This window comes from Lepisosteus platostomus, chromosome 7 (assembly GCF_059453375.1).
Source record: "Lepisosteus platostomus isolate fLepPlt1 chromosome 7, fLepPlt1.hap1, whole genome shotgun sequence".
In the NCBI taxonomy this organism is placed as follows: domain Eukaryota; kingdom Metazoa; phylum Chordata; class Actinopteri; order Semionotiformes; family Lepisosteidae; genus Lepisosteus; species Lepisosteus platostomus.
In genome coordinates, this window is record NC_142617.1 from 17,106,772 (window position 1) to 17,125,714 (window position 18,943).

The following is an 18,943-nucleotide window of genomic DNA, read 5'->3' on the forward strand; positions in this document are numbered from 1 at the left end:
TTTGATAACAGGTTCATTTTACAAAATAAATGTTGAGGTTTGAAGCTTTTGTGTAGAATGGTTGTCTTGGTGTTTTTGGTTTTATATTGTTAAATTTCCTCGGTATTTATCATTATTATTATTGGTTCTCTTCTTTTTTGTTGGTTCTCTTGTAATTGTACTTAACCTAAAATTACAGAAACGGCTTGTAACACTTGTCTCACAGTTGTTAACTTGGCAGTCATGCTTGTGAGGCATTTCAGACTTGTTCTTAGGAAAATAGGGGTGGGGTATTGGTTGAGAAACCATACCTTGATTTAAATTCAAATCCTCGCCAAGTATCTGGAGACACCTCAGGCATTTGACCATTTTTTTTGTTCTACAGTGAACTGCTTTAATTGACAGGTCATCTATTACCTTTCCTGATCCATACAACTATTCCTCACAAGTGGTAATGTTTTTATGACTTGAATCTGAGGTGTGGTTTATCTCCAGACAGTATAAACCCCCTGTGGATAACTGGGGATGAAAGTTTGAAGAGTTTCTTATATTTCCAGTGATAGAAGGTTTGTCATGGGCTGTAATGAAACAGGTCTTAGAATTTGAGGAATTTTAATGTCAACGTAAACATCTGTCTTTACTCTTGGGGAATATCTCTCTTTTGCCCAGCTTTGTTAATCTCGTAGTCTGGTACGGGAAGTCGCTGTGAACTTTTCCTTTTGGTTAGCATTACAATTACAGTGAAAAAAGTGAACTTTTTGAATAGTTATTCTTTCACTGTAGTAACAAAAAGAATTTTACCTTCTAGAGGTGAAGACCCAACAGAATGACATGGTCAGTGTTGGCATTGATCAAGTAAGTAAAGAACATATTTGATTTTTTTTAGAGGGTAGGGAGTCAGAGGTCAACTTGAGTTTATTTGAATCTGGGGATTTGTTTTTTTTAAAAGGCCATTATGTTTAAATGCACAGGAAAGTGTGTACACCAGATTTGAGAACTAATGTAGGAGGGAACACAAGATCTTCTAGATATTGCAAGTCTGTGGCATAATGAGTCATTTGAGTTGCAACATTGTAAAGTGCTTTGGGTTTTTAGAGGAAAACCGTGATAAATGCTAAAATACATTTTTCAAAACTGAGGAACACTTGAAACATAGGTTTGCTGTTCTGTAGGGGCAGTTTGTGACAACAGCAAGCTTGATTTGTCTTTAGAAAAAGTCTGCATTGTCTGCATTCAAGCAGACAGGCCACAAAAGTCATTTTGTGGTGCGTGGTGCCATACAACTGGATGGATACTGTTTTTTAAGGCACAGGCAGGAACTGAAAACAAGTTGAATGGAAAATTCCCTTTGTTCAGTAACTGATTGACATCATAAGCATTAGTAGGACTCGTAACCAGGTGAATTAAGCCTCTGGGTTTCTTACATTTTACACATTGCATGACTGAATTCTTGATTTGTATATCTCCAATGAAAAAGTAGTTCATTTTGCATAATATATTTTGTAATCTTTCAAAATTAAGGTGTCAAACAGCTGGTGTATGTAGTTTTATTTAGACTTTTAATTGGTTTTGTATTTCCTTCCTCTAAAATGAATTATAGATGGACCTCAACAATGACATTTTGGATTTCCATGTGTATAAATCAGGTAGCAACAACTTTGTGTTTACAGGGTAATCTCTACAGTGAGTGATGACCTTTATTATAGCAGTTGCTTCATTTAAACCAATCTAATGATGCATTATAGAGCAACTCATTAGTGAGAGAATTTAATTAAGTTTCATAATAAGATTTTGGCTGTAACTACTAGTATCCAAACCTTTGATTACATATGTGAGCTATCAGGTTTGATTGATCAGGATCATTGTGAAAATACAAACAAGTTGAGGGAAGCATCAATTACATGGAAGACCACACATATTGGCGAGAGAAGTTTTCTTCATATTGAAATTGAAAGCTAGTTTCTTTTCAGCTGAGCAATTAATGTTTGTGACATTCCATTTACAGTAAAATAAACTAGCTTTTCTCACAGGAGGAACTCATGGAATCTGACTGGCAGGTGGTCAGGAGGGTCATTCTGATGACGGAACATCTGACTCACTTTTTAATTATTCATTCTGAAAGTTATTTTAATCATATCAGTTAAAAAGATGTACATTTCTTTACTACTGTAGTTAAGGCTAATCAACATAACTTACGTATGTCATATCAATTAAATCTAATATCAGTGCACCATCTGCAAAAAAGTCCTTTTAATGAATTTTTAAGTTTTTAATTAATTAAAGTCTAATTTTAAATCATAGAAAACATGCTATAAAAGTTTTTTTTTTTCCATGAGATTTAGTTCTTTATTTATATCGGAACATTGTACTAGAGAGAACCTTTTTAATGTCTTTAAAGTTCAGGCACATTATTCATGTGCAGTCACTGTTAAGTAATGATGTAGGTATTGCATATTAGTATCCTGACTGACCAAACTATTACAAGAATCCAGAAACGCAAGTTACCTCTTACAGTAACTGGCAATGTGTGGTTGACTTTTGAAGCACACGGTATTACCCACTTAAAAGTAGATTAGGATTAGGCTGCTATGTTTCAAAACATTGTCGAATACACACAAAAACCTGATCGAGCTCTGAAGATCCCGTGCGATTTTGTTTGTTGAATGTTCCTAATATTTTGGCTCGTTAGTATGTGTGTTTCAAGGACCATTTCACCTATAGTATTAATTTTATAGCAGGATTTAGAGCGTAGTTCTGTGTAGTTAAGTAGGATTGGGCTGCTGTATATTCTGCAGTGTTTTGAAATACATGCAAAGTCCTGATCAAGCGCTAATAAGGCTGTGGGCAAATATTCACTTTTTGACCTGTTATTTTCCTTCTCTGTGAATGCATATTCTCTAAACATTAAATAGTAGCCAAACCAGTATAAATGTTGGTGAAGCCATTGTAAATACAGGTGACATGTTGGTACATGTTGGGTTCCATGTGGATCATCACTATTTTATCTTGAGTCCTGAAATCATAGATATGCAATTTACTATTCATCTTATTCTTTCTTGATGAATTCATAATTAAAAGCTTGGGATTACCTAAATTTGAATGAAAGAAGTAACCTTTGAGTGACAGATTTTCCAGTGAGAAACTCTTAAACCTGATGCTTCTTAAACTTTTTTAAAGTGTGGCTACATTAGTTTCAGTGCTAAACCAGTTCAGTAACAAGTGGTAAAAACAGGAAAAAGTATAAAATAAGTTCCCCTCCTTTCATTTATATTACATCACCTGCTATACTTAATACATTATACCACAAACTTTTTCTTTTTTAACTTCTTTTCTTTTTTTTAACATCCTAACATCCAAGTGGACTCAAGCATAACAGATGCTGTTGAATATGTTTATATAACTAAGCCAGAGTGTTTTACATTGGTTATTCCCTTATGTCTTCATATGTCTAAAGCTGTTTTCCAAGATGGCTTATAGATTATGGTACAGCTGTTGCATGTTGAATGCTGTAATCCCGTGGGCTGTAGTAAACAGTTGGATAGTATAGTTGTGTGGTGTTTCAAAACCTGCAAAACTCATTGCTAGGCAGACAATATATTTAGTTTTATACTAGCTCATCTGTGATGCCTCGTTAGCTCTGTTAAATGATGCTTTGTTATGCCCCTTTGTATATTCTAGTATCTAAGGTTAGTTGCACCAGTGCACACCAAATCGTGATTTTTCAGAGGATTATTTTCCCTGAAAAGAAACAGCAGTGAGAACATAGACAACTCCCTATTCTCTTAAAGGCAGTGAATAAAACCAAGCCTGTGTATCGACTTGTTATACGTGCCCCATATCATATACTTTGACAGGCTGACTGGAACCCTGCGGGGATTTGAAGGCTCATACTGCTTAGGAAACAGTCTTAGTCACAAGTGTAACGTCAATATTGTACTCCAACACGGTGAACAAGCTGAAACCTGAAGTCTTGCAGAACTCCTGGTTTTATGGGAACAATCAGTCAGCCCCCAGGGAGGGCTCAGTTTTTGGAAGTGCATGCTTTTTTCCTTGTAGAAGGTCTGAGGTGGTATGGGATCTGCCTTATCACCATGACTACACTGAAAATGAGGGAATATTTTTTTGTCTGTGGCTACAAGTCCTGTAGTTTTGTGTTTTTCTAAAGGTGCGGGCTATGCAGAGTTCTCCTCATCCACTCTCATACAGTAATCTGAATAATGATTCAAGATAACAGTATTTACTGCAGCTTCTTTAAAGCTTCTTCTTTAAAACTTCCTTTTAACTTTATTTGACTAGGGAAAGGGGCTTGTTCATAGGAGGTTTTCTGATGAGGCCCATAGTCTGCTACTAATGTTTTTTATATCCATCTTGTAGTCTGTCCTTTGGTTCATATCTAACTGAGATCCTGCTAAAAGGGAATATGTGTAAATCACATATGACCTATTAGTTGTCTAGTTGATCTGATAATTTTGTTTATTGATTAGTAAATTCTAGGTGATGCCTATCAGTTCTTGCCATGTAATTAATTATAAGGTTATACAGTAATCTGAAAAATGATTCAAGATAACAGTACTTACTGCAGCGTCTTTACAGCTCTGCTTTTAACTGTCTTTGTTTGACCTTAAAGATCTTGGTTTTAGGGTGGCAGGTCACAAATGATTCTCTCGCCCACACAACAAACTAAAAGGTCAGATGTAATCAGTTTCTCTGCCTTCTTTTATAGAGTGGGCAGGATAGGAATCAAACACCCTCTGTTTTATTCCCCATTTGCCTTTCACTGCTGGGTGTGCGACTTAGACATTTTGTGCTTTTTGTCTACAAGGGGGTAAGATCAAATACCAATCCTCTTGTTTTTGTTTTCTCTGAGAATTTAGATTGTTTATAGCAAAAAGTTCCAGGTTTCATGTTCCAGGTGACATGTAGCAGCCTGTGATTTTTCTATCTGCTGCTCCCACTGAAAAGAGAAAAGGTCATATTTGGGGGTTTTTAAATCCCAATGGGACCATAAGATAATTGTTGTAAATTGTGATAAGTATATAATGTCAACATATTAATCTGAGACCCAACAGTCAGATAAAATGTTCCCTTTTGTTTTTGTTTTTCATTTCTTCAGTAAACCTAACAATTTAATTAAGGCCCCAAAGTTGTGACCATAGGGAGTAACAAGAAAAATAATTGAAAACACTATGCACAAATGATATCATACAAAGTTCTTCATATTGAATGTTATTTGTTTACAAAAAAACATAGGAAATGTGTTTTAAAACTTAAGTTAATTTGTCCCAACCTATCTCTAAGAGAAGTCTGTCTTGTGAATAGGTTCCTTTCAAGACCAGATTTGAGGGAATCAGTAATATTACGAAATGAAACAGTCTAGTTTAAAGTGGGCTCTGGGATAACCATTTTCTGTGTAATTTTTCACTTCTGAAGAAACTGTGTAACCTGTTGCAGGCTGGTTTAAAACATTAGAACTGTTTGACATCTTAAGGCTGATTCTCTCTCATAAAAAAGCAGTGTAAGTCTGATTACAGTTATTCAAGCCAACCATCTCGGATATTAGTTAAAAACAACTGCTGATTATTTCTAGAAGGCCATTTTTTTAATCCACTGGCTTATTTAGGTATCAAGAAATTGCTTTGTAATTTACATCAACAGGAAATTCACTTCAATAGCTGTGAATTTATACTTCGTACGTTGCACAGACATAAGCCTTTTTTCCTGTTGTTACTTGTGATTAACTTGAATGAGGTTACTGGGGGGTATGTTCTTTGCATTTGTGGTAAACTGTTTCCTAATGGTTCCTAGTGGTTCTTCTTTACCTGGGTTACATGCACCTCCTGGGGTTGCGAGATGCTCTTTCTGGCGCGAGATGTGCCAAATTTACCTTTACCTTTCTAAAACTAAGGACGGGCATGTACTGTAAGTAATACTACTATGATTAAAGGAAGGTATTTTAAGGTAAACTTAAAAATGGAAATAATTAACTTTCATTCTGTAATTATGATGTATTCTAGGTTTAAACTGACTGACTTCGATGATTTTTGATAAGGGGTGCAATAACATTTGGTGCAAGTTACAGTAAAAAGTTAAGAACCACTGTTCTGGGCGATGCTCTTAGAAATGACTTGGCAAAGGGAGTTGGATAAAGGTGTCTTACTCTAATTTTTTTAGGGTCAAGGAAGGATACAGTTTACAGAGCAGTTCAGATATGTACTTTATTGTGCGATGGAGGCCAAGCGTGTCACATTGGGCTAGCACTTAGACTACTTAATCAATTTCTGTTCTACATTGTAAAAGATACAAGAGCATTCTCCTTTGGGTTGCAAAGTCATGAGGAAATTAGATAAATGTTTACAAAATACGATCTTTTCCAAATTACACTTTTAATATAGAAGACCACAGTGGTTACAATACATAGTGAAAGTTGCTATAGCATATTTTACAAAAATTACTTTGAAATTAGTCTTACTAGATCTTACCAGTGCGACTGAAAGCCAGTTTAGATATTGACCATCAAGCTCTGAAAATTGCTTTTGGTTGTCTTTTTTTTAAGCCTTATTCTTATCATGGCACATTCTTAAAAACATATTTCATGTTTCTTTTTCAAACAGCAGATAATGATGTTAATATCACTAGGCTTTCTGATATTTACATATTACATACGTTTAAAAAAATTATAGTATGCTTTTGGTTTCAGTAGTGTGGGTATCAAAATGTTTTATCTTGTTTCCGTCTTTCTTATGCATGTACCACAGATACCTATTTGAACTTTTTGATGTCAGCCTTATGCTGAAGCAGATGGAGGTGTACTAGAATGTGGGTTTTGTGCATGCTAAATGTCTGTTAGTATTCATTTTCATACTATATATAACATGAGTGTGTGAAAATGGCTGAATGAATTGACTTGTATTGCTTGCTGAAAAGTATGAGGAATTTAGTATAGATTGAAAAGAAATATGATTGATACATCGGCTATCTTTTCAAATTGCAGAATTCTGTTTTGATACAGAAGTACTTCTGCCTCTCAGGAGCTTCATGGAATTGATTCTAACAAGTCAAATGGACTGTTTTTGATTTTGGAATTGGAAAAAATGTTTTTATTAGTATTACAACCATAAAAATAAAGGAGTTTAGTAATAGTAACACAAGAAAATAGTGGTGTATTTGAACATGTTCTGAAGATGATCAAGAGCACCGGACTACACTGTGTACACTGCACGTTTTGCACTGTCAAAATGTAATACTCCTACACGCCATAAGAACAAGTTCTGCAATTTGATGTGATTTAAGAGTGTCCCATTCTTCACCCAGTCTCATTATATATATACAGCAACAGATGCCAAGCCTCATACTGTTAAACAGCTTGGACCCAGATTTATTCTGTGGTTTTCAACACCTAACAAAGAAGAATATCAGTTTCCTGTTTAATCTTGCATCTCGCTCTCCTGAAGGCTTCCCCTGCCATTTTACCAATTTACTGTAAACATACAAGAGACTTCCACTCAGGCAGTGCTGACCTTGAGCAATTTATTCTTTATATTATAATGTTCTGTCCCTTCCATTTCCTTAGTATTTGTTTTGAATGCTTATGCTCTTTTTCTTCCGTCATAATTTGGTTCAGTTGGAGGGAAACGTCTATTTTTGCTGCATCTTTGTCTTTCTCGTACATTTTGGAGTACCACTGCAGCTGATTATCACCCCATTTGCTTTACATAGCACTTTGGGGAGGTTGATATAGAGCTCATTGTGAAATTGACTGCTTTAATTTCTTAAGACACATTTTTGAGCTTCAATTTCTCATTTCAGTGGCAGTAGTTTGTTCATCAAGAATTTGTTCTTGATTTTCTGAGAAATTCAGACTGACTTGAGTTTACACCCTTATGTTTTCTGAACTTTCTAAGCTGTTTTTTTATTTTTATTTCTTTATTTTATTATTTAATTATTCCAAATTATTTTTCATTTGATGCCCTTGAATATAAATGTGTGTTATGCTCTTCAGAGTTTAAGAATCAACCCATGCAGTAAACCTTGACATTTAGTTTTCTCTTTTGAATTTAAGTATATATTTTCATAACAATATATCTGTAAATTGCATGCCTGGGCCTTGTAATTTCACGCTTTAAAGTCAGTTAAGTGACAAGTGCTTCTTTAAATGAGTCCATGTAGTGGATTGTTAACAATATTGATACAATGCCACCCCGTATAGATCAGTGTGTGCTTAAAGATGGAGTCTTGTGCAGACAAGTTTATTTTTTAAAGGGGTGGAGGTAGGTTTGTTCCCAAATGTTTCCTTGGTGAAGTAAAAACATCCGCAAAAATCTAGACAGTGGTGATTTCAGCATCAAACGAAATGATCTCTGATTAAGATGATGATAAACTGAAGTAGACAGCACAGCTTCATGCAAGAGAAAACCTCAACACAGAAAATAGTCCACATTGTGTATATCTTGACTCTGAATTTCACTGAGGTCATAAATATTTTAATTTGGCATCGATGAGACGCCTTTCTTTTAGTGACTGAACTGCTTTCAGGTGCTTGGAAGGAGTGCCTTTGGTGGTAAAGTAACAGTGCACTTTGGATTCGCAGTCTTTTATTTGTATTTTTTTTAATTTGATGTATTTGCCTTTGATGCTTTTGCCTTTTACATTTATAAAGTTATTTAAAAGACTTTAAAAGGAAAAAGTTGTCTCAGCTGTATAATGAAAAACATGTTATGTTCACTAAGTAATATCTTTTTTTTTCTATTAAAAGCTATGAAAAATCTAAATAAAAGATGTAAGGAGGTGAAAAAACGTTTGGCTCAAAAGATTCATAGTTGCCTTTCTTTTTAAATGGGTAGCATTACAGTACCTTGTCACCACATGGCGTATTATATTCCAGGATTGTTTTTAAATAAAAAGCTAATTGACAAGTTAGAGTTAAAAAGTTGATATTGGTAATTTCTAAGTTTAAATCTGTGAAAGAACAAGTAGGTGAGCAAAAACATAAAATCTGAAAGTACGGAACACTATTATAGTATATGATCTTAACGGTGTGATTAGGATGAGAGCTGTTGTCATAGTACATACTCTTAGGGCTCTGAAAAAGTGTCATCCAATCATACTGGTAGTCTTTTGTATATCTTTGTGCTTCCTTTAAAATGCACTGGTATAGAGTCTCTATACATCCTATCGGGATGAGTGAAAAATTAAGCTTGTTACCTTTACTCAGGAATACTGTATGGCTTGTACACATGATCTGCTACATATTGTGAAATCACTAATTTGTCTTGGGTTTTAACATAATTTTGCTTTACTGAAATTCATGTCTAAAATATGTTGACTGTTATGTAACATTTTTCCAGGGGGAAATGGAGAAACATTTCCTTAGTGCTAAAAAAATTGCACCTTAATTTGTGTGTGAAAGGGTTGATACTCTACATGTTGCCTCTTGTTCAATAAAATTAAAATTAAGGTTACACTGTGTTTTGCAATAACTGGAATGATTATTTTTCTGTTGAAGTAACTTTTTGAAAGGCCCCTCTTTACTTTTTACTCAATAATGAAAGGAGGCTTTGCTTGGAGTCTTCTCAGTGATATCTGTCTCTTAATATATGGATTAACTTCATTTATCTTGGTCAGTAGAGGAATGTACTTAACTATTTCAGTAACACTACAGTCTGTCCATGCCTTGCATGAGCAGGACAGCCTCTTCTTATCAGGGAAAGAGACTTCCCCTTGTGGCATGACATTTTTCTGTCAAAAATCAGAAAATAGCTTTTCTCCTCATACAGTTTCCATACGAGGGTGTCCCAGTCCTTCAACCAGGAAAGCAAGGAAAAATCCCATTTTACAGCAGCATGGTCTGTCGGGTCTTGCTTTCATTGTGATCTAAGCCTGCTCATCTAATATGAGTCACTTGTGCGTAAAGGTGCTTAGGTGTAATTCCCCTTATATTCAAAGCACTTCCTTTACAGTATATGGGTAAAGAAGGGTAAGTGCACATAATTAAACAGTTTTACTCAAAGTACCTAGATTACAGTACTAGACAAGCAAAAACCATGAACAAATCTGGAAACAAGAGTTTAATTTTTAACCTTTCAAAAGAATGAAAAATGCATTTACATTCAGCTATGAATCAAAGGTGATATTTTTTTACATCACTTTGTATTGGGTGCAATTTGTGAATAGGGTGTTTTGTCCCCTCTTGTTACTGTATTTTTTCAATTCAATTCAACTTTGTCATTAAACTTAGACAGGTGTGTAGTATAATGAAAAGTGTTTCTCATTAATCACTCAGGTGCAGTATATAAATAGGACCATAAATAATGGTCCATAGGACCAAAATAAATTTTGGTACAATTTCACTATTATTGGCAACCACAGCCTTATCTTCAAGGCAGGAAGTAACTCTGGATCTCAAGGAGGAAGTAATTTTTAATTTGAATATTTAGTGCATGCTAACAACATAAACTCTTAATTTGCTGACCTACTTGAAGTGAGATTCTGGATAACACAGAAAATCAAAGCACTGCACAAAGTGTTAAGTTGGCTGAAAGTAAGTGTGCAAATAAAAAAAGTGTTTCAAGACATTTTTCACTTTGTTTCTGCAGGACTCCCCTCTGTTCGAGCTTCTCCGACAGTCCAGAGAGCAGGAGGGTGCAGTGGAGCAGGCTGAGCCTCCTGGCATGCTCAACCAGCTTCTACAGCATGACCACACTGCCGCAGACCTGTGAGTTTTCCCCATTCACCAATCCTCCTGGCCCAATTATCCGTCCAGCGCTACTGAGCACATGTTCCTATTTCAAATGGCAAGGGGATCAGACCCTTCTGGGAAGTGTGGCACAGATATAAGAATATTACTTCTGTTCTGTGTCTAGATGTAAAAGGTAAAGGCTGATATAGAAGAGAACAACTTGTTTCTTCTTGTAGCTGGATCCTGGGCAGTGTTAGGCTGGGGAGGATGTAGAGAAAATCTAGCATGTGCTCCAGTTAAAGAAGAGCTCAGATGTTTGCTAGCTGCTCTGGGCACTACGCAGTCTTGAAGAGCAAGAGGATCCAGTAGCGTTACCAGCTTGAAGGCAGGCTGTTCATAGAGGGAGAGGTGCTTCTGCAGAGACGTCTTGAGGGCAGGTATCAGTTGGACATTGTACTTTGCAGTGGAGTTGCCCAGCAAACATTTGAGTCCTATGATACTAGGAATGACAAAGATATACTAACTCTAATGGGAAAACGTTGGTGAATGTACTTTTGAACTGCTATACAAGGATTTGTCATGGTCATCAAAATGGATTGCATTATTGTGAGATAAGAGTTCCATTAAAAAGCAGCTAAAGCTTGGCTTCTCTATCCAAATAGCCAGCTGCAAAGCTGCTGGTTGTGTTGTGGATTACTTTCATGCGAGAATGCATTTGAAAGGGCGTTCTGTGATTTTCGATTCTAAGATTGACCATTTTTCATAATGAGCTGGATGACATGAGCAAACAAACATTTGTTATACAGGAGAGAATCAAGGGTTTCTCAAACGGCAACGGCAGAATGAACTGCTTGTTAAACTCACCACTCTTGTTCTAATTTGTCTGTACACCTTACAATTGAAAATGTGTTCAGAATTTTTGGAAAATGCAGGAACATGCAAAGCCACATAAAGTGTGCTCCCCAGGACCAGGGCTATTCATCGCAGATGCAGTATTTTGTGTTTGCCATTGTCCTGGAACTATTTCACCAGAAAATGAGCCTCTGATATACAATGGGAAAGGACAGTTCAGGTGAAGCACCTGATCTTAGGAATTTCAGTAGTTGAGCTTAATGTAAAGCTTTGTTGTGTTCAACATATTTCTAGGCCGGTTTTGAAGGATCTTTTCTTCAGTAAATAAACTACAAGCAATAAGAGCTACACAGTAATTCCAGCATAGCTGACTTTGTCATTTAGAGAGACTTTTACGAAGAAATAGACAATTATCCTTTTTATAGTTTTTATCAATGCAAACTAGTCAACTGCATTTTCCCGTTAACATTGGAAAATTAAAAATAAAAGACTATCTCTTCAGACAAAACATTACTGGCATGGCATATTGCAGCATTGCAGTTTCAGTATTGAAAAATAAGTAGTGTGGGGTGTGAATTGTTACTTTTTTCCCCAACAGTTTATTTCCAAAAGAGTAAGAACCTATTCAAATTTGAAAGTCAAATCAAAGTTTTTGTCTTATTTCCAAAGTAGGCATTGAAAGGTCGCTTAACTTATGACTGATGTGCCACATCATACGTGCGGACATTTTGCGGTTTTTCACACAGCTGCTTGAGTTGTGAATTTCTAATACTCACATTCCTCTAGTGGGACTGACCCACTGAAAATACTTGTTTGACGTACTTCATCAGTGTTATCTATACTAGGCCAGGAGAATCAAAGTCAGCAGTCTTGGGAAATGTGATGTAGAAACTTTATTTTAAAAAAAGTTTTTCTTTGAGCACTCTCCCATGTAAATATGATCAGTATAACCCATTACATATCAGAGTTCATTCTGTATTTCTCACATTAAGTGGTTTAAATCTTGTACAAATGAATGAGCAAAAACAGTTGCTAACAGACCCAATTATTTAAACCTCAAATCATTTTTACTACTTGTAACATGAAGATGGGTGCGCTAAAGTAAAGAAGTTTATCTAGGCTGTCGGGAGCACTGTCCCTCAGGTTGATGGAGGTCTGGTTTGTTTATGCAGACACTTGATGTTTAGCTTCATGTTCAGAAAGGAGAGGATTACTTCAAATGAAGGGCTCTGAAACTGTCATTTCTCTAGTACTTAAAGCCCTCGCTCAGATGAAGCCATTGTATATGGATACTACCTGTGCAGTTAAAGAGATTGAATGGGCAGATTGTGAAGTCTGTCCTGTATGTCTTTGATTGAAGATATAAGAGACAAGTCTCTAGTCTCAGCATAAAAGCTTCATAACTGTTAAAAGCACATTCAACAACCTTTTACTCAGAAATATTAGACATTTTTCTTAGGTGAGTAATGTTCATATGTTAGATGTGAAAATAATTCAGCTTGCATTACTTATACTAATTACTGTTATATAACACTTAAAATAACATCTTAATAATTACCATTACTCGATCAGAGAGCAGTTCACATGGAATTGTGTATAATGGCTTTTACTCAAGGTTGAAGGTTAGTGTTGAGTGTAAACAGATAATAAAGAACTCTTATCAAAAGCGTCATTACAATATGTATACGTGACTACAGCACAGTATCAGTGAGTCTAACAAAGTTTTATTGGCTTAATGTGCTACCTTCATATTAATCAGAATGATGCGTAGGAGCTAAATGCACTTTATGGCATTCCAGCACAGCTGTGAGTCATTCAAACTTAAAAACATAACTGACTCAGGTAATTGCAGAGTGTGTAGATTTGATACACCTTGCCCTGTATCCAGTTTCAGCTGGACCATTTTATATTTTAGGCATCCACATTTGCAGATTACTTCTTAGCACACAAAAATGTAAATGTGCCGTTTACTGATAAGCTAGTAGGAATGGAAACTTACCCTTTGCATTTCAGTTGACATCGCTGAAAATAAGCAGTTCAGACAGGAGGTTGGAGAAATTCATTCAGGAGGTTTTGTCCCAAAACATTGGATTGTTAACCAGTTCTGTGCTATACTGGTGTTTGACAGTTGACAGTTTCCAGTTTTGGTTATCATGTATCCACACATCAGAAGCCTACACAGAATATGATGAATCACTACCTTAGTCCTGAGCTGAGGTGAATTGGCCACAACCCCATCCACGGCCGAAACGTCGTGTTCTCTACCTCATTATCGGTGAGAATGCCAGAGCTGACAGGTTTTTCCCTGCCTCTTAGGTACCTGTCCCCAGTGCGGTCTCCCTGGAAGAAGAGCCAGTCGATCGCCAGCAGTGCTTCCCAGGGAGCTGATGCTCAGACGGGCCCCTCCAGCCAGTCTCAGACCTCCTCTCACAAACACCTCAAGTCTACCTCACTCTCTCTCTTCTACAAGAAAGGTATGTTCCATTCATTTTCTGTCATCTTGCCCGTGATTTCAGAAAGTCTACACAAGTCTACCTTGCAAATAGAAACTGGATGCATGTAGTAATGAGAGATTTGTGATTGTGAGAAAATATTCGAAATTGAAATATTGCAAAGCACCTTTCAAATTTGAACTTTTTGACCATATTAAGTTATCTTCTTTTTGGCTGCTGCTTAATTTTGTTTTAGAACTCCAATCCTAACAAAAGTGGTTACTTTTTTGTAAAGCTTCATTTTCCATTCAGTCTTAAATATACCGAGATATTGGCAAATCCAATCAGCATTTAATATCTGTTAAATGTGGTTTGAGTAAGTCAGTTAAATTCCTGTTCCTGAATGTGTAATGTGTACAACCATCTTTTTCATTTTTCCTGTCTCTTTGAGGTGCAGTGTGCATGATGGATGGTTGTCATTATCACAGTCTATTAGACATGTTTAAATAATTTCAGCTACTTTTGTATCAGCTGTTAATACTTTCTTTGCATTTTGATCCTAATAATTCTGGCATTACCTATAAGAAAGTGAATCCCAGGGAAATACAAAACCCCAAAGGGACACGTAATACTTAATTTCCTTTGCAGAATTCATGTGTGTCCTCCCCACTTCCCCACTAAATATATGGGAGTTTCCTTTAAAATCCTTGCCCCATGCTGATTGGTTCACATCTCAATTAGATGTGATTGTTCTTGTGTGATTAGCCCCTGTCATGTAAAGATTTCCAGTGACCAAAAGTACCTGGGAAATACCATGTGTTGCGTTTGCAGATTATCATTTGTACTTTTTCAGCATTGCATTATGCAGGTAGGATTCCTGAGAAAAACCCTGATTTTAGTTCTGCTCTTCAGTTTCTTTATCAAAGACATTTGAGCTCATTATGGATGGAGCAAGTGCTGTTAATGCCAGTGAAATGTGTTTCAACAGGAACAACAATTGGTTCAGTAGCTTTTTTGCTACTATCCTATGTACACATCGGCAACATTAACTCACTCAGCTCCATGCATATCTCACTTAGTGTTCCTGAGAATATTCAGTTGGGACTGGCTTTGTTGTTAAGACCAGTGTTGAAATTTCAGGATCTATCAATGGTGGAATCCTGGAAGCTGCAGCCTTGAGTTTCCAGTTTTTGAGGTTCTTAAACTTGGTTATAAGACAACTGGTTTATAAAATGCCATAGTTACATTGTCTCAAGAGATTGATTGTCACCCAAGGACTTCCGTCTGTCACCTTTAATCTTCCAGTGTATCGCCTGGCCTACCTGCGTCTGAACATGCTGTTCTCCCACCTGCTAAAGGACCACCCTGAGCTGGAGCACATCATCTGGACACTGTTCCAGCACACACTGCAGCATGAACACGAGCTGTTGAAGGACCGCCACCTGGACCAGGTATCTCACACCCAGCCTGGGACACTGCTGGTGTTCTTGCAGCTCTACAAGGCTCAGCAAATTCATGTTTTAGTCAAAAGCATGTCTTCACATCTTAGATAGAACGTGCAAACATGAGGGGGAATGTGAGAAATTTCCTTTCCTTTCTTGTGGCGTGTAATCACTCTTAATGTTCTGGTTAAAGTTGCAGCTGCTTTAAGGATTCATCATCTTGGTCACTTACATTCATATATTGGGTTTACTCTTGGTAATTAATATTGGGCAGCCAGTTCATGGAAATGTATGGAATCTGCAGTTTATTCCTAGAAGTAGAAAATAGTGTACTTATTTAATGTCATATAATACATGAATTACATCTTTTATATGGATATTTAAAGATATCCATATAAAATATTAGTGAAGAAAATGCAATTAAAGTGATTTTCAAAATAAAAAACAACTTTTACTAACATCCATTCAGTATATATACACTTCTGTGGTCCGTTTGCTGTTATATGTATGTATACTTTTCCTCAATGTTTTTTTTGTTTGTTTTGTCTTTGATATTCTGTCTTTGTTATGTTGTACTGCTTGCTGCTAAATTGCCCTCTTGGGATTAATCAAATACAGTATATTGAATTGAATTAAGAAACTCATTTTGAGAAGGACTTTTAATTTTTTAACAAAGTAATACCATTAGAGACTAAACTCTTTAAGTCCAGTTAAAAATGTTCCTCATTTTGGCTTTGTAAGAGTCACTGGCCTCATACCTTTCACAGATCATGATGTCAGCCATGTATGCAATCTGCAAGGTGAAGAACATCGACCTGCGGTTCAAGACAATTGTCACAGCCTACAAAGAGCTTCCCAACACACACCAGGAGGTAGAACAACAGGCTGAGTTTTTAGTTACAAATATTTATTTTAAACATTCTTTCCGCAGGACTACAAGGATAGAGGGTCTTACCTACAGGGATTTGTTTTTTTAAACTTACCCGATCAGGTCAACTGGTAATGCATTAAAGACCACTGTTTTAAACATAGAATACAGGGGATATATTCTTGACCCCCGTTTTTCTGTTCCTATCATGGACCATACCAGCAAACTGCTAGTACAATTAAGACAAAGAAAAATAATTTTTTATTGTCATGTTCATTGCATTATTGGGTGGTGAGCGTTCCACAGTGACAGCAGCAGTGTGTGATGAAAGTCTTTTATCAGTTCATATATTTTGAGGTAGATTATGGCCAATAAAAATAATACAGACCATTTTTTAAGCCATGGAACAAAAGCAGACTGCGCAAGATGCTTATTTTAGTATTTTCTGTAGTAATGAGAAAAATTGTGAATTTTACTGTTGTGCTATAATTGAAAAAGCTCCACACACTAAAGAGGATTGGGAAACTAAAGATGTGGTTTCCACAGAAATCATGGAGGTTTAATGAAGACATTTTATAGCTATTTATAAATAGGCTAAATGGGTTGTAAAGAACTTACAAAACCATGCAAAAGGTATACTTCAATGAAATATGTATTTTTTAAATCAACACTGCATCATATTATTGTTTCACAATGTAATACTTTCATTTTCAAAAACATATAGACTACAGTCCTGTGAGCTTGTTATAAAGTAGTTTGCTTAATATTTCAGTTTGCCAAACTTTGCTTTTTATGCTTTTGCATTTCATTTTTCCAGTGTATGACCAGGGACTGCTGCAGCAAGTTTATATTGAATATATAGCAGAACATTTCACAAGTCTAAACGTTTGATCCCTTGTACCTTTGATTCTGGGTTCACCCCATACGGCTTCAGTAGGATTCTTGTTGGGATTTTGTATGCTTTTGATCATTCGATGTAAAAGCTGTAATTTAATTAATACAAATGGAAATAATCAAGACTTTTGCAAAGCACTGCAGTGAAATTTTTTCTCCTCTTTACCAGACGTTTAAACACGTGCTGATTCGGGAAGGCCAGTATGACTCCATCATTGCGTTCTATAACCAGGTCTTCATGCAGAAGCTGAAAACCAACATCCTGCAGTACGCCTCTCCCAGGGTAAGCACAGGAATCTTGCTGAGCCCTTCCTTCCCTATTGATACGCTTCTCACCTGCAGATGCACCAGGGCCACCCTTACATCTTCAGAGCACTGTAATGAGGAAACTTACTCATGTTTTCATGACTTATGTGCGATTTCATCTTTGTGTCCAAACAGATGAACTAGTGTGTGACTGTTCAAATCCATATTACTTGTCTGCATGTATCCGTTATCACTGTCGTTGGCATTTTCTTCAGGAAAAAAATGGAACACTGAATTATGTTTTAGAACAAGTTCATTGAGGGTTTTGTAAAGTGTCTGGCCACTTTCCCTTTGGAGCACTGATTTTATCTTAGATTTTTAGTTTTTTAACATTGTCAGTATTTGTAAATATAATTATTTGCAATACAAAGTTTTAATTCATGACTGACTCATATGTGACATTTCAACATAATAGTATCCCATGAGAGATACAACTAACTTAACCTCTGCTTTTACAGCTATTGACAAGATATTTAACTTTTTTAGCCACCTACGCTCTCCCCAATCCCGCACATCCCCTGCAGCCCCTACAAATTCTCCAACTCCCCCCTTCGAGTGCCTGGGAGCAACAATGTGTATGTCTCCCCCCTGAAGAGTGCCCGCATGTCGCCCAGCGTCATGACCCCTCGCTCCAGGTCAGTGGGGGTCTAGGTTACAGATGTCTGAAATGGGCGTTTGCTGTTGAGCACTGGATTATTGCCAGTGAGGCAATTCCAATAAACTAATACCTGCTAATAACTACAGAACTAAAATGACCAATTGAGAATGAAATGAGACATTATAGGCAAGACTGGTTGTGTTAATGTATGAAACACATGTAGCAATATACAGTATAGGTACAAGTAATAGGTTTATTCCATGCTGAAAAAAAGAAAAGAGAAAACACAGCGTTTCGGCCGTGAAGCCTTCTTCAGGTGTTAGCTACTCACCTGAATATACAGTATATTCCTTTTAACTGATAAGCAAGTTTCTGTTCTAGCACTGCTGCAGTTAAGTATGATACCGTGTTCCACTTATATGACAGTATATGTTAATGGCTTTTTTGTGATGTTCTGATCCTCAGGATCCTGGTGTCCATTGGGGAATCCTTTGGGGTGAGTACCTTTTCAGATATCTGCACAGTTTCTGTTTTTGGAGCAGTTTTAGCTTTTTATGCAGTATGTAAATCAACAAATCTAAGGCATCTTCAAGGTAATTACCTAGATATGTAACTGTCAGTTGTGGCTGACGTCCTATGAAAGTTTATTAATCCTCTATAGTGTCTTTTTGTTAGAACTCGTCTTGTTGCTTGGGACCCCGGGACAGTGTTCAAGCTTGAAGGCTTTACTGCACAGCAACTCTTCTCTCACGATGGGTGCTAACTTTAGGATAGGTTTCCCTGTCACCTCAGCCTTCAACAAATGGGCAAACCAAGTCGTGTTAAATGTCTTCATTTTAAAATTTGGAATCGCCAATTTTTTTTTTGTTATCCCATCTAATTTCAAATGGCCAAATG

General features: G+C 36.5%; 1 protein-coding gene across 2 annotated transcripts in view; it reads left to right on the top strand.

Annotated features, from left to right (window-relative positions):
* Positions 1-18,943, top strand: part of rb1 (retinoblastoma 1) — a 92,418-nt gene that overhangs the window by 69,428 nt on the left and 4,047 nt on the right. The window contains exons 18-24 of one of the 2 annotated variants that reach the window (XM_088639551.1): positions 10,572-10,690; positions 13,823-13,980; positions 15,244-15,389; positions 16,148-16,252; positions 17,312-17,425; positions 17,935-18,083; positions 18,512-18,542. In XM_088639551.1, the coding sequence (XP_088495677.1) occupies positions 10,572-10,690; positions 13,823-13,980; positions 15,244-15,389; positions 16,148-16,252; positions 17,312-17,425; positions 17,935-18,083; positions 18,512-18,542 (822 nt within the window). The remainder of the gene's footprint in view (positions 1-10,571; positions 10,691-13,822; positions 13,981-15,243; positions 15,390-16,147; positions 16,253-17,311; positions 17,426-17,934; positions 18,084-18,511; positions 18,543-18,943) is intronic. The other variant, XM_088639552.1, reaches the window with a different exon arrangement.